The sequence below is a fragment of the Erythrolamprus reginae genome, chromosome 6 (genome assembly GCF_031021105.1).
Source record: "Erythrolamprus reginae isolate rEryReg1 chromosome 6, rEryReg1.hap1, whole genome shotgun sequence".
Classification (NCBI taxonomy): domain Eukaryota; kingdom Metazoa; phylum Chordata; class Lepidosauria; order Squamata; family Dipsadidae; genus Erythrolamprus; species Erythrolamprus reginae.
In genome coordinates, this window is record NC_091955.1 from 31264730 (window position 1) to 31281224 (window position 16495).

The window sequence follows — 16495 nt, forward strand, 5'->3', positions numbered from 1 at the left end:
GGTATAGCAAAAAAAACGTGGAGTATTTTTTAATTAATATTTTGTGAAAAACCGTGTTGTAGCGTTTCGCACTAATCGAGACCGTGCTAATCGAGGGATCACTGTACAAAAGAAATTGGCAACCCTTTCCATAGCTCGATGTGGAAATTTGTACAGCATATCATATGTGCATCTCTCTCTCTCTCTCCCTCCCTCCCTCTCTCTCTCTGTGTGTGCATGTGCACACACTTTGTCGCAGCACAGAAAGGAATAACTGCTGAGACTGAAGGGGACTTCTACTGCTGCTGGAATTCCACAGAGAAGTGATCAGGCAGTTTCAGGCAAATCCCTTGTTAAAACCCATTTTTTAACTTTTAAAGAACTGGGGGTGTTGCCAGTTAGAGGGAAGCTAGAAGAAAAGAGATCCTCTCTCCCATCATTCCCATCTTCCCATCATTCCCCTGCTTTTCAGTTCAGCCTCCTTGAATGTTAAAAGGACATTTCTCCTCCTTCCCCTTCTTTCCTACTTGTTTATTTGGAAAAAATTAATCTTCCCAATTAGGTGTTAGAATGACAGCACTGCTTTGTTGGTTGCTAAGCCTCACACAGATTATAATAGATCCTTTCCTTTTAAATCAAGGCTTGACTTTAAAGTTTCTGCACTGCACCTCAGTTTAGGAATAGCTAGCCATAGTCGCCTTCCTCTTACAAAAGCTTCACTGGAAAGAGCCATGATAAACAGTCAGGATAAAATACGTAGTCAAGGGGAAAAGAGAGTGAAAGCTATAGAGGCTGCATTGCTTTGAGTTTCCCATCAAATTGGCAGCAGAAGTAACATCAGTTGGCAATGTGGATGAAGATGAAGTAGGACTCTGTTTTTAAGAAGAAGCGGTTCCCCCAGAAAAAATGGCAGTGGTGGTGAAGGTATTGAATGCTTACATAATCATCCCATCCTATTATGTTACGAACACAGAGACTGAGGGTCAGGATGTAAGATGTTTCTCTTTCCTGAGGGTGATGATGACACCCCCAAACCAGCAACTCATTCACCATCGCTAAAGCAAATACAGTGATACCTCTACTTAAAAATGCCTCTACTTAAGAACTTTTCTAGAGAAGATCCGGGTGTTCAAGATTTTTTTTGCCTCTTCTTAAGAACCATTTTCTACTTAAGAACCCGAGCCCGTAAAAATTTCCCAGGAAATTTGAGAGCGGCACAAAGGCCCAGCCAGTTTCCTGCCATTTCCACTTTAATCCCTGCCATCTTGGGCTTTTCTGGGCTCTCAGAGGAGCCTTTCGGTGGCGCTTAAGGAGGCTTTGGCAGTCCAGAGTGAACGAAGCATTTTCCTTTCTCTGGGCGCTTTGACAGAAAATAAAGGTCTGTCAACACTCACAGAAAAGAAATGCTCCCTTCGCTCTGGGCAGCTGAGGAGTCACTACAGCAAAGGAAAGGTGCCGGCTACAAAGCGAGCGAGCTAGAGGAAAGGGGAGTCCTTCAGCATGGGAAGGAAGAGGCAACAGGTAGCAGCAGCAGCAACCAGTGTATGGGAGGTCGCCTTTCGGTCAAAGGAGTGGAAGGTTCCCCCCGTCTCGCTCGCCTGGGTTTCTCTCTCTGGTGCAGTGTACTGGAAGAAGCCTCACGCCAGATGTATGGGAGGCGTGTGCTGCTTGCCACCTCAGAGTCCCTCTTTCTTTTTAAGCCTTAAAGTTTTGGATTGTTTTCTTTCCCCTCACTTCACCTTCTTCCTTCAGCAGTGACTCCTCCTCCTCCTCTTCTTCCTCCTCCTCCTCCCACCCAAATTCCGAGCTTTTATTTCTTTCTTAATGGGTTTGCACACATTATTTGCTTTTACATTGATTCCTATTGGAAAAATTGCTTCTACTTAAGAACCTGGTCATGGAACGAATTAAGTTCTTAAGTAGAGGTACCACCGTAAAGTTATACTTCTACTTACGAACTTAATTTGTTCCGTGACCAGGTTCTTAAATAGAAATGTTTGTAAGAAGAAGCAATTTGTCCCATAGGAATCAATGTAAAAGCAAATAATGTGTGCAATTGGGGAAATCACAGGGAGGGTGGAGGCCTCATGGAGGCTTCTTCCTCCCTTTTCCGGTTACAGTTTCGGAGGCTCGGGTTTGTAAGGGGAAAATGGTTCTTGAGAAGAGGCAAAAAATCTTGAACACACTAGAAAAGTTTGTAAGTAGAGGCATTCTTAGGTAGAGGTACCACTGTATACAATGTTTCCTTTAAGGTGCGTGGGCACGCGGCCACGTGTGCAAAATCAACCCCCCACGCAGCCTTTTCCAAGGCTGTGCAATGGAGCCGGGAGCTGGAGTTGGGGGCGGGGAGCGACAAAAGTGCAGAGGCCGGTGAAGGTTTTTCTTATTTTGAATGTCAAGGTGGGGGGAGGGGAGGCCACAACTGAGAGGTTCGGCACCGGCCAATCCACAGCATGAATGGGCGGCTGCGGCTCCCTTTCCTTCTCCCACTGCCTATATTTACCGCCGGCGGCCATCACTGCGGGTTCCTCAGGTCAGCCGATCAGGAGTCCATTTTGAAGCTCCACAGAAAACATCTAGGGGAAAAGGCAGGTAGTCCTCGACTTACAATGGTTCATTTACTGATCAAAGTTGCAACGGCCCTGAAAAAAGTGACTTATGCACTCTTTTCACACTTAGGACCTTCGCAGCAGCCCGATGATCACATGATCAGAACTTTGCTGCCGTTTCATATTTATGACCGTTGCTATGTGTCCTGAGGTCACGTGACTCCCTTTTGTTTCTAACTTGTCTAAGTAGATAAAGGATGAAAAGGGGTTTTTTTTAATGCAGAAGGTCTACAGAAGCGTAGACCTATTTAGACACCATCCAACTATCCTTTGCACTGCTGGCAACAAAAAGCAAACTTTGCTGTGTGCTAGCAGCAAAACATCTGCTCTAAAGCACAGCAGGGCTCTTTGCAGCACATGAAGCAACCCTAAATGGGAAAATAGCAAGGTAATTAAAATAATCAATTTTGCAAGTTATTGAACAAATTATGACTTTGAACCACTAGCCCTTCAGCACAGTGGCAAATAATGGTTTTCAACATTGTGTCCTATTGTTTGTCCTTGATTAAATAACTTTTCCGAAGGAAAATCGTACTCCTCCTAGATCATCTACCAAGGGGAAAAGTTAATTTGAGATATCTGGTTGAGCTTGGATAGAGCCTGCTTTCTAACCCCTTCTTCAATAAAAAAAACATTACCATCATTACAGGCACAGTAATTGCCACCAAATCTTTTGGAAGTAGATTTTGATTATTGGGTATTGACTGTGAAGTGATGAGAAATATTAAACACCAGGTAGCAAGTCTATCCTGAGTTCTGCTACCTCATCTGAGGCTCAAGTGGCTGCTTGACCAAGGTGCAACCCCAATTCAACCTCAGGGGATAGTTGGCATTTCCAATGCTTTACCAAGGAGGCGAAAAACATATTTTGTTACTTTACAGAATACCATAAATTGGAGCATTTTGCATACCCTGAAGAAGTAAAAAAACAACAGAAAACATATATATTCTATTAACAATTTTAGTTCTAGTTAGATCTCACAATGGCTTCTGTACTGTATCTATGCCTCCAGAGTATAGTAACCAAATTTGTATACATAGGTTTATGCTTTACTTTTACATTCTAGATGTTCTCTTCCTCCTTTCCAAGTCAGCAGCTATTAGACTGACTTAATAGTTTTTTCGAGTTGGGAATCAATGATTCTTGTCTTGCAAGTTTAATTTTCAAAAGAGATGTTTTGTTCTGAGGATACAATATATTTCCTATTTGGTTTAGAGCTCTAGGTTTACAATTTATTAAAAATAAATAAAAATCAAACCATTATACCTGGTAAGGCTGCATTGCTTTTTGCAGATAGAAATTTCTTGTGAATTCCCGCTGTTTAAATATTCCCCAGTTAATGTCAACAATGTTCCACCAGATCTTGGACCATAGTTAGGAGAAATCTGCCTTATTCTTGGATCCTGCATATGGAACAAAGTTTATGAGTCCAAACAAAGTCCCATTGGGATTGGGCAGCATAGAAGTCTAGTTAAATATATGAATGACTGAATATACAAACACCAACACATTGAAACAAAGATAAAATAATTATTAATGTATGTAATTATGTTATGCAATTGTAAATTTATGTAATTATAAAATAATAATATTTTACTTACCACATAAGAAAATGTATTGAAAGAGGTATTAGCTTGTCCATTTGAAACACTGCTTGAAACATTAAAACCTGTGTTCTTTACAGGCCCAAGCTTGCATTCCAATCTTCAATAAAAAACAAATATATTACTAATAAAGAAGAAAATATGTAGCTCAGGATTGATATGAGGGATCCTTGGTGCTCTCTGCATTTGCTTGTTTTCTTACAGATGTTTTATTATCCAAACTAGATAACATCATCAGTGCTAGTAAGGAGTGAAGTTTGCTGTCAGTTTATATTCCAGTGGCTTCCCTATCAGTGTACTTAGGATGGTCTCAGAGATTCTTTGGTTGGGCTGTTTGCTGTTGACATCTTGACTGGTATATTGTTTAACTGATTGTTGCTCTGATGTTAACACCAACCAACAATCAAGTAAATAAACACCTGGCTGTAAACAAACACCTGGCCCAAGTGCTTTGCCAGTGAAAATGGGCTCCTGAGGTTGTTTTTGGATGTGATGGTGTCCTGTCATTGCCAGAAAAAAACGGATCTCGAAGGGCCACAGGCGGCCCTCCTGAGCCCTGTTTTTGATGGCAAAGGCACTGTGGGCTGGTCCTTTGCTATTTTGAGGGTGGCCTCACAAGCCAGATCTAAGCACCCTGCAGGCCAAATATGGCCCCTGGGCCTTGAGTTTGACGCCCCTGCTATAGATATATCCATACAAATTGAGAGACAGTTCAATGTAGTGGTTAAATCACTAGGCTAGAAACTGGGAGACTGTGGGTCTAATCCAACTGAGTGACTTTGGACAAAGGCAACAGCAAACCATTCAGAAAAATCTTTATCAGGTAACTCCAAGGAGTTACTAGTCCAGGTGGTCAACAGGAATCAACAGTGACTCAAAGGAACCCTGTCCTCAAAATCACATGAATCATATGAACATTTTTTCAGAATGAGATCTATCCAGACAATAAAGAGAGAGAAACAATACATTAAAATACAATTAAGCCAAAATAATTGTATATGATGTCACGCAAGACACTGAAATTAATTATTTTTTTGCCATACATAGAATATCTAAAGAGGAAAAAAAAACCCTCATATCTTACTTGTTTTTGTCACTAGCCCTGCCATCCACAATGCATCGCTGTCCCCCGACAAAGACTGATATTTTTTTTAAGCTGGGCTTATTATTTTTACTGAATCCAAAATCCCACCCGCACAGTGTCAGTCTTGTTGAAGCATCAAAAGCAGCACTTTTTGGAATAATCTAAAAGGGGAAAAAGAATAATAAATTATGATTTTTCTTTTATAAAAATAAATTATGATTTTTAATGGGCTTTGAAGGTGCTTTTTAAGAAAAGAAACAATACTGGCAGAAAATAATTTCTTCTATTGAAGATACCTCCCTCTTTAACTTACTGTAATTGTTCCTCCATTTTCATTTATCACTGTGTGAGATTCCTTAGATATTAGCAATAAATAATCCTGCCACTGCTACAAAGCTCTGAGTTATTGTGTTTAGGGGCACTGAACAAGCTCTGCATTGTAATAGGTTTTTTTTAATACCTTTTGGTTTGCTTTTTATGTCTTTCTTGCGGTATGTAAAAGAATACAATGCACTGATTTTATTAAAGTATGATAGTGAATAGAAGAATATCAAACTGATGAAGCAACTTTTTTCAGTAACCTGAAGGAAAGATGCAATGTCTTCACAGCAATGACAGTTTCAAAGGTGTATAAATCAAACACTGTCTTGGGAGCTAAAAAATTAATGTGGCTTTTACAATGCTGTCACTGAAAATGCTATCTGCTAGTTACTTCTAAATTTCAAGTTAAAAATAAACTACGTTCTAGCAATGCAGTGACAATCTCAAACGGAAATGCTCTTCCCCCTCCCACTCTAACCAACTTCTGTATATTGTAAATTGCGCTGTAAATGTAACAATGGTGGGAAAATGCATGAATAGCAGAGAAGTTATATAGATTTCAGTGGAGGGCATTTGGCAAGACACTATCCATAAAACATTGACAATGCTATAGATATACAATCTAGCTTTACAAACATTCAAGCCTGGTCAGAGAACAAAAGACTTTTTAATACAGTACTTGGGGTAAAAGTGTTGTATAGTCTTTTATAGAAGCTGCGATTTTATTCCTAATAAGTAGCACAATTGTGTCTTTCATTATGAACTCTATGTTTCTGCTGGATCTGAAAAGAATATTTGTATTAAAAATGCTCAGGTTAACTGTTCTCTTTGACATCCAGTAACATAATGTACTTAGCTAAATTCTGTAAGAATATAAAAATTAAATGCCAAGCAAAAATAGTTATTCTGAACATGTAAACACAGATTAAACCATACAATAGTAAAATAATTGCTCCAGGGCAATGAAGAACCAACCCAATTCCAAGTGCATTTGAAAGTCCCAGAGTCATATTTGCACATTCTTGCACATTTCCTCATGTTTTAATTAAATTGGTGATTTTTTCAAACAATATTGCAAATGGAACCATGCACAGTTGACATCTAGGTACCACAACCTGTAGTCCTGCATGTAGTCTTTTTGAGGCTTTGGTGTTTGGTGGTAAACCACTTGGAAACAATTGCTGTATAATTTAGGATTGGGGGAAAACAGTAAAACAAATATAAAACTTCAGAAACATTTTATAATTATTTTACCCTTTCAATTGAAACTTTCATCTTTTCAAATGTCCCTGTCAAGATTCTAACTAATGAACCCAAACAAGATAGCACTCCAAGACGATCGGATCTCTTTAAGAACTGTTTTATTGAATACATCTTTTCAGTACACATGAAAGCAAAACCAACTATATTTCCCGTGGTTTTCATATAATTGAAAAATAGATATTCCCCTCCCTCCTTGTCAGAGTTCATGTTGTCCAATTAGGTGTTCTGGCATCTCCTGGGTAACTTCTTAAGGTCTCTGGTTGAGATGATCTTGGTTCCCACGGGAGAATGAGCTGTTATTGTCTGGCTTGACATTCCAAACCTCTCCCCTCCCTAGTGTGTGGCAAGCCGAGAAATGAAAAGATGGCTGTGGCAACATGGGTCCATTTCAAAGTTGACAGTCCCACAATGACAAAAATCAGTTGAGCAGATATGTATGAAAGAATGGAAGATGAAATATTTATAGCTGTTTAAATTTTTAAAAAAGATATTGGGTGATGGCATAACACATATGCAGTATTTGAAATCCTTTTTGCTAAGAAATTTATGCTTAAATTTGGATCTGCTTGAATAATTTTATTTGGTCACTGCCTGAGACAGAATATTTTATTTCTTCCCTGCATTTGGCTACTAAATATTGGATTATGCCTGACTTGTCTTTTGTTCCTGTAGACCATTGGAGTGTGTGTTTTGGCAAATAACGCAAACATACCTGGCACACCTGGCATAACACATGGTTATTTGAAAGCTCATCAAATATTGTGATGGGGTTTTGGATAAAGTTTTATTTAATCTTAGTAGATATTTGCAGCCCACAAATAACAATGAAAGATGTCAATAATACCTGCTGTTGAAAGATAATGGCTGTGTATAAGCAAACTTTGTTATGATATGTGGGTCAGGCCCATAACTTCAGAAATATAATATTTTGCTAATGATGACAGCAGTAAATTTCTCTAGAAGAGCTGGTTTTTATTTGTTTTCCGCATACATAAAAAAGCATCCACAAAAAGGAAAAGGAAAAGAAAAGACAAACTTTTGAGCCTTGGGTGATTATTTTTTCAACTAGCTTCTCTTGTAATAAACTCTAGACATGTTCAAATAAATTGCTAGTTCGAGCATGCTGTCTATATTGATTTTATTTGGATTGCTGTGATGGTTGTTTTCCATGTTTTTCCTTGTATTCATCCTCCCCCCAAATACTTTTTTATCTCAACTTTTGCTTTCATAATTTTTCTAAAATAAAATTTCTTATTAAAAGCATCTCTATTTTCCAACATTTAATAGTTTGCATCAGTAGTGAAATTCAATTTTTTCCCTACCAGTTCTGTGGGTGTGGCTCATGGCAAGGTGGGGCAGCACCATCCCACCAAGCCACGCCCACAGAACCAATAGAAAAGTTTGGCCAAGTCTTCTAGAGTTCAACCTGGCTGCTTCCTGCCTCCTTCATGTTTGCTCTATGTGTATGAGCCCATGAAGGAATCATACACACAGAGCAAAAATGAGAAAGAGGTGAGAAGCAGCCACTTTGAATGCTTTGGGAGAGAAAATTCAAACTTTTCTCTCTTACTTCACAGAAGAACTACTTGGGAGGCAGCTCTTTCAGCCGCCTGTCCCTTTAGGTCCACCCTGGCCCCCTCTCACCCAGGTCAAAGTACCTTAAAGGGACAAACTGCGGCGGCTGCCTTCTGAGCAGCTCCACTGTGAATGGAAGGAGAAAAGTTCGGATTCTCTCTGGCACAGCATTTAAAGTGGTTGCTTCTGTTTTCCTTCTCATGTTTGCTCTGTGTGTAGGAGCCTGAGAAGGAGGAAAGAAGCAGCCAATTTAAGTGTTGCAGCAGAGAGAATATGAATATTTCTCCTCCCATTCACAGCAGAGCTGCTCAAAAGGCAGCTCCGCAGCTACCTGTTCCTTTACAGTACCTCACTCCCCTCACATTGAAGTACAGTACCTTAAAGACTGTGGCTGACAGTTGTTGTTTCAGCTACCTTCTGAGCAGCTCGCTGTGACACAGTCCTTCTAGCTGCTGCCATTTTCCTGGCTGGGTCCGACTGCGCAGACATGCATCATAGGAAGCTGCTTAGAAGGCAGCCGCCGCCGGCTGAAGACTTCTTGGCATGAAAGGCAACTGAGCCTCACTATATTCCCCTCCCCATCGAAGCGTGAAAGTAGGTGAGTGAGGTGAAGAGCAAGCAGGTGGCAAGAGGGTGGCAGTTCTGGGGCAAGGCCAGAGCCAGTGAATCATGCATTCCTCAACCTGGCCAAAGCAGACGGCAGCATTGAGGCCTCGGGGAAATGGCACATCCCTGAGCCCCGACCCAAGGCAAAGGGCAAATGTGTGGCATGCATTGCTTACCTTTGGTGAGATGAGTGGGAGAGGCAACTGGTGAGATGATTAGCTGAGCCACATGGCAAAGGGAACATATATTGGGCGGCTGGGGTGAGTGGCGATCAGCCAGAAGGGCTGAGCAAGCGGCCAGAAGAGGTGAGTGGCAACCAGGTGGGCCCAACCAGGGGTGTTTTTTACAAACCAATTCAAATTGTCACTACTGGCACACTTGAACCGGTCATAACTGACCGAATTTCACCCCGGTTTGCATAGTTCATATTTCAGAACTGACACAATTTATGCTAAGTTCCTTATTTGGGGCTTTTGGGGAAAAGATCCAAACCACCTTTCTATTTATTTTCAAAGAGCTAGGAAGAAAGAAATTACTGGTAGTCAAGCTAAGTTCAATAATTCTACTGCTCAAGCAGGCTTTACTCATCTTTATTTAAATTTTAAAAGGACGGAAGTAAGGGTACCAAGTAAGCACACTTTAATTAGATTGCTACAACTAAGAAAGATATATGTTATTACTTCCTTCCTATTTTTGCCCATCTATCTCAAACCTGATCAATCATATTTATATAACTTCATACATACAAAATGGGTAATGTTTCAGTTGTACTGGTACAATTGCCATCATGGCATTTGTACTACCTACCCAATTCCAACACTATTGCTATGCAGTTTTAACTGCTGTGGATTTAATTGATTTTGCCCACAATTTGCAGAAACCTGTGGAATTGTACCATTTGTTATAGATACTTAATCCCTTGTGTTAAGGATAAAATGAAATGGATCTAGGTGTAGCTGCATGGATCTAGATCTGGATCTATATCTGTAGTTATTGCTTGGGTGATTCTGTGATCTGAAATTCAACTAAAAGTTTTCTCACCACATTATTGTCAAATGTAATATTGATACAGACGCAGACCTTTATAATAACTATCCTATGTCCACTATAATGTCAAAATTATCATTTAAAATATTTTAATTATATTCTTCTTTCCAAAAAATAATTTTATACATTAAGCATTTTCAGGTTTTATTGCAAATACCAGAGGTTTATTTTGCATTTCTAACAGCCCAAACAGTCCTTTGCTATATTAAAGCTATATGCCAAATATGAATAATCTTTTTTTTAGTAGTATGACTAACTGTCATGGTTCAGCAAAGCATAAAATCTGCTTGAGCAGCTACCAGCCGTAAAGATTTAGAAACCCAAATGCATCATTTCTTTCCTTTTAGAAACAAAACCTCAAAATCTTCCACTTACTATAGCACATGCTCTGGGGATATATTACTATTTATCATTGCCACAGAATATTTATTGCATTTTCTAAAATACATACAGCACATGAACTCTGGCTTGGAATAAATCAAGTACATTTTAAGATTCTTTTTTTTCTCATTTATTAACTTCATACAAAATTATTCCTCAAAAAGCATAAGCACTGTGCCCATTTAACAAATTATCACTTTCTTTTTTAAAAAATGAGATAAAGCAATAACCCAACCCAGACCTTTGGAATTACTTCATGTAGGTTGGTAATACAAAGATAATATGCTCTCACCATGTCACAAAGAGCCAAATAGGGTGGCTTGGAACAATTTTATGCTAACACTGAAGACTCATCAGCGTGTGACATCTCAGCCACACTAAGGGACCTAGTCCTTGCCCTCACAGGAATAAAGGGACTTAATGTAGCTTTAAATGTGATTTACATTCATTCAAGCACCCTTGTACACTACATGAACTACATAAGAGCCTAATGTAACTATGAATCAGACTTCATAATTTAAAAGTTATTTAGGGTCTGTCATCTATCCTCATTTAGTTTGTATGGGCTTGCTTAAAAGGAATATAAAGGCTCCTTTTTAAATAAGATGGATTTCCTTTGCTATATGTGTCTATATATATTTGTAAAGTACAGGACAGTGAAAGAATGTGCACTAATATTTCCTGAAGTCACAAACAATTATGGAAAATGTATTTCCCATTATTCTGCTAATATTCCATTTCTGTTTAATTTTCTCTTTTATTTCAACATTGCTTAGAATACATGTTTAAGTTCTAATAACAACATATTTTTTATTTTTCCATATATGTTTTGAATGCCATTAAAACATTTATTAAAAAATAAAGCATTTCAGGGTTTATTATTGAAAAAGTTATAATTATTATTGGTAAAAAATACATTGTTAAAAAGAATCAGAACACAAAATACAAGCTAAATGGACATGGCCTTGTAGATGACCCTCACTCTGCCAGGGGTTTGGAAAACATTCTTCGCAGAGAGTAATAATGAAAGAGCTTGCAAGCTGTAAGAGCTGGGAACATTGTTAGCACCTGGTTAGGGCTGAAAAGAAACTTATTCGGAGCAAGTTAGAGCAATGGAAAAAACCCTGCAAAGACTTAGGGCTTGGAAAACATACTTCACAGAGAGAAATAATGAAAGAGTCTGTAAGGTGAGAGCTGGGAATATCGTTCGCAGCTAGTTAGAGCTGGGGGGGGAAGCTACATTCAGAGTATAAGATGCACCCTAATTATCAGTCTCTTTTAGGGAGGAAAAGGTGCGTCTTATACACCCAAAAATACAGTATATAAGTCCTGTAAGGATATATATATGACACCATACAATATATATTTCAAATTAGGTAAAATCAGGTGTAAAAGACAGTACCAGATCACATTTTTTTTCTCTGAATTTCTGCCAGTTTTAACTTAGCTGCAAATATCAGAATAAAACTTCATGCATTTCCCTATCTCAGCTTCATGTAATTCCTGTAGAAATACAAAGGTCTTTTCTTCACATGTGTACTGCCTTCACATTGTGTTGTAAACAGCAGCTTTGACAAAAGTTTCAAGTAAGAAAACAGTTATGGTGAGATGTTCACACATCTGGACCATTCAATAGAAGCAAATTAATATAAGGAATACAATATAATCTTTGATTTACAGAAATGCTTCCCCTATATTATGGTTACTTTGTGTTGTAGTTTTATGCTTCACTGATATCCCATAATGTGACAGTCTATGTAGGTTTAAATAATTTGGGAGGGGAAGGAACAGAATGAACCAAAATATAAAAATTCCTTTTTATATTTTGGTACTGTACTGTATAGTCAATTAACAACAGTGGATCTCTGCTGCTCCACAGTTTGTCAGAGTCTCTTGCCGTGGCCTGGAATAAGGCTGCGACGGAGGCTCTTGACTGGATTGAGCCATGTCAACCTCTCTGTGGCACAAGACCCCGGAGAGCTCCTTGGTTTACCGAGGAGCTCTGGGAGTTGAAACGCCAGAAGAGACGTCTAGAGAAGTGATGGAGGAAGAGTAAGTCCGGATCCGATCAAACACTTGTAAGAGCTCATATTAAGACTTACAAAGTGGCGCTCAAGGTGGCAAGATGCGCGTATCATGCCGCCTTGATTGCATCAGCGGAATCTCGCCTGGCCGCTCTGTTTAGGATGGCCCGCTCCCTTCTTAACCAGGGAGGAGTTGGGGAGCCCTTGCAGACCAGTGCCGAGGATTTTAACACATTTTTAGCTGATAAAGTCACTCGGATCGGGCAGACCTTGACTCTGATTGGACAACAGAGTCGACTGACAACAAGTCTGGGGCCCGCCCTTGTCCATCTGTCTGGGAAGAGTTAGATCTGGTGACACCTGATGAAGTGGACAAGGCCATTGGAGTTCCGCCACCTGTTTACTGGATCTGTGTCCCTCCTGGCTGGTTTCGGCTAGCAGGGAGGTGATACGGAGCTGGGTCCAGGAGATTGTCAATGCTTCTTTGGGGAGGGGGTCCTTACGGGCTCCCTACAAGGAGGCACTTGTGCGCCCCCTCCTCAAGAAGCCTTCACTGGACCCAGCCATTCTCAACAACTATCGTCCAGTCTCCAACCTTCCCTGTATGGGGAAAGTTGTTGAGAAGGTGGTGGCACTCCAGCGGTCCTTGGAAGAAGCCGATTATCTAGGCCCTCAACAGTCGGGTTTCAGGCCTGGCTACAGCACGGAAACTGCTTTGGTCGCATTGATGGATGATCTCTGGTGGGCCTGGGACAAGGGTTTATACTCTGTCCTGGTGCTTCTTGACCTCTCAGCGGCTTTCGATACCATCGATCATGGTATCCTTCTGCACCAGCTGGAGGGGTTGGTAGTGAGAGGCAATGTCCTTCAGTAGTTCTCCTCCTACCTCTCCGGTTGGTCGCAGTCGGTGTTAGTGGGGGGGTCAGAGGTCTAGGTTTCTCCCTTGTGGGGTGCCTCAGGGGTCGGTCCTCTCCCCCCTGCTATTTAATATCTACATGAAACTGCTGGGTGAGATCATCCAGGGGCATGGGTTGAGGTATCATCAGTATGCTGTTGATACCCGGCTGTACATCTCCACCCCATGTCCAATCAATGAAGCAGTGGAAGTGATGTGCCGGTGCCTGGAGGTTGTTAGGGTCTGGATGGGTGTCAACAGACTCAAACTCAACCCTGATAAGACGGAGTGGCTGTGGGTTTTGCCTCCCAAGGACAATTCCATCTGTCTTTCCATTACCCTGGGGGGGGGGGAATTACTGACCCCCTCAGAGAGGGTCCACAACTTTGGCATCCTCCTTGATGCACAGCTAACATTAGAGAACCATCTTTCAGCTGTGGTGAGGGGGGCGTTTGCCCAGGTTCACCTGGTGCACCAGTTGCGGCCCTACCTGGACTGGGAGTCACTGCTCATAGTCACTCATGCCCTCATCACTTCAAGGTTCGACTACTGTAATGCTCTCTACATGGGGCTACCTTTGAAGAGTGTTTGGAAACTTCAGATCATGCAGAATACAACTGCGAGAGCAATCATGGGCTTTCCCATGTAACACCAACACTCCACAGTCTTCATTGGTTGCCGATCAGTTTCCAGTCACAATTCAAAGTGTTGGTTATGACCTATAAAGCCCTTCATGGCATCTGACCAGAATACATGTGGACCGCCTTCTGCTGCACGAATCCCAGCGACCAGTTAGGTCCCACAGAGTTGGCCTTCTCCAGGTCCCGTCGACGAAACAATGTCGTCTGGTGGGACCCAGGGGAAGAGCCTTCTCTGTGGTGGCCCCGGTATCAACTCCCCACAGAGATTAGGATTGCCCCCACCCTCCTTGCCTTTCGCAAACTCCTTAAAGCCTACCTCTGCCATTATGCATGGGGAAATTGGTCCGTTTCCGTTTTATGTATGGTTTGTCTGAGATGTATGACTGTTTTTTATATTAAGGGTTTTAAATTGTTTTTAACTATTGGATTTGTACTGTTTTGTTGTTGTGAGCCGCTCCAAATCTTCGGAGAGGGGTGGCATACAAATCTAAATAATAATAATAATAATAATAATAATAATAATAATAATAATAATAATAATCTCATCTCCCCTCATCTGGGAATAAGTTAATTATTGTTCATTAGGTAAATACCTTTGAAAACATGAAAAGAAAAATTGTTGAGGACCATACATGCAACTTATAAATAATTTATATATGTTATCTATGAGCTGACTAATGTTATGCAGTTCAGTAGATAAAGGTAATTTTACCTCAGAGATTTTAGGTAAACATATGTTCTGTGTCCATCCTCCTATAAGGCATTCCTGTGGCCTCACACACTGATTGCCACACCATCCACAGTTCATAAAAGAAGGTGCTAGAAGGCACTGACTGCAGGTGCTGAAGTGAGAACATCCTGGTCCATTTAGTGGAATCTTGGTTACCTAATGGGTAAAACATTACAGAGACACAGAAACTAATTATGAAGATTAACAGAAGATTTTTTTACAAAGCTAAGGTGGTAGTAATTTTCAGTACCTAACAACACAAATTTAAAAAACCTAGCTTAGCATTATGTGTACAATTCACATCCTGTGCAATCTTCTTGGTGCCATGAATGAGAGCTACCCAATAGACTGTGGATTTTTATTTATCATGAATTTGCCGTATCTTGTTCAAGGATTTTCAGTTTTGTTGCTCCATTTGCATTACTCTAGTATTTTATCTTTTTTTGGTTACATAAAAGGAATTACAGTGGAACCCCGACATAAGAGCTGCTCTACTTAAGAGCAACTCGAGATAAGAGCTGGGAGGGGAGAGATATTTTTGTTCTACTTACAAGCCCAAATTCGAGATACAAGCGCCAAGGAGCTGTCTCCTGAAGCCAAATGCTAACTTCCGCGTTCGGCTTCAGGAGACAGCTGCGAAGCGGCGCGCGTGTTTTAAAAGGTTGCAGCCGGCCTGGGGGGCTCGGGGGGGGTGCTTGCAGCTTTCTTTCTTGCTCTTTTTCTTTCTCTCTTTTACCTTCCCTTCCTCTATTTCTTCTTTTCTTTCTCCTTCCCACCTTCTTCCCTCCCTCCCTCCCTTCACTCATTCCTCTCTTACTCTCCCCTTTCATAAGTTTCCTTGCTTCCTTCCTCTGTTCCTGTCCCTTCCCCCTTTCTTTCTTTCTTTCTCTTTTTCTTTCTCTCTTTTACCTTCCCTTCCTCTATTTCTTCTTTTCTTTCTCCTTCCCACCTTCTTCCCTCCCTCCCTCCCTTCACTCATTCCTCTCTTACTCTCCCCTTTCATAAGTTTCCTTGCTTCCTTCCTCTGTTCCTGTCCCTTCCCCCTTTCTTTCTTTCTTTCTCTTTTTCTTTCTCTCTTTTACCTTCCCTTCCTCTATTTCTTCTTTTCTTTCTCCTTCCCACCTTCTTCCCTCCCTCCCTCCCTTCACTCATTCCTCTCTTACTCTCCCCTTTCATAAGTTTCCTTGCTTCCTTCCTCTGTTCCTGTCCCTTCCCCCTTTCTTTCTTTCTTTCTTTCTTTCTTGCTCTTTTTCTTTCTCTCTTTTACCTTCCCTTCCTCTATTTCTTCTTTTCTTTCTCCTTCCCACCTTCTTCCCTCCCTCCCTCCCTTCACTCATTCCTCTCTTACTCTCCCCTTTCATAAGTTTCCTTGCTTCCTTCCTCTGTTCCTGTCCCTTCCCTCTTTCCTTCCTTCCTTCCCACCCTCCGTCCATTCATTCACCCATTCCTCTCTTGATCGCTTAAAGCCGGTCCCTGGTGCAAAAAGGGTTGGGGACCTCTGTCCTACAGGATTGGGTGGCAGAGAAGTTGAACATATGTAAATTTAAAAGTTTAAGAAAGTTTACAAGTTAAGTGAAAGAAACTTCATTATTCATTTATATGTACATGTACATTTCTTCATTAAAAACATGTCTTTCTGCATAATTTAGACTAACTTTGTGAGTTTTTTGAGGGCTGGAACCAATTAAAATTATTTACATTAATTCCTATGGGGAAAAGTCGTTCGAGATAAGAG

At 40.7% G+C, this 16495-nt stretch overlaps 1 protein-coding gene across 6 annotated transcripts in view; it reads right to left on the reverse strand.

Moving 5' to 3' along the window:
* Positions 1-16495, reverse strand: part of MET (MET proto-oncogene, receptor tyrosine kinase) — a 139572-nt gene that overhangs the window by 48005 nt on the left and 75072 nt on the right. For all 6 annotated transcript variants that reach the window (XM_070755471.1, XM_070755473.1, XM_070755470.1 and 3 more), the window contains 4 exons: positions 14743-14916; positions 5278-5438; positions 4191-4293; positions 3856-3992 (listed from right to left, as the gene is read on the reverse strand). In XM_070755471.1, coding sequence (XP_070611572.1) covers positions 3856-3992; positions 4191-4293; positions 5278-5438; positions 14743-14916 — 575 coding nt within the window. The remainder of the gene's footprint in view (positions 1-3855; positions 3993-4190; positions 4294-5277; positions 5439-14742; positions 14917-16495) is intronic.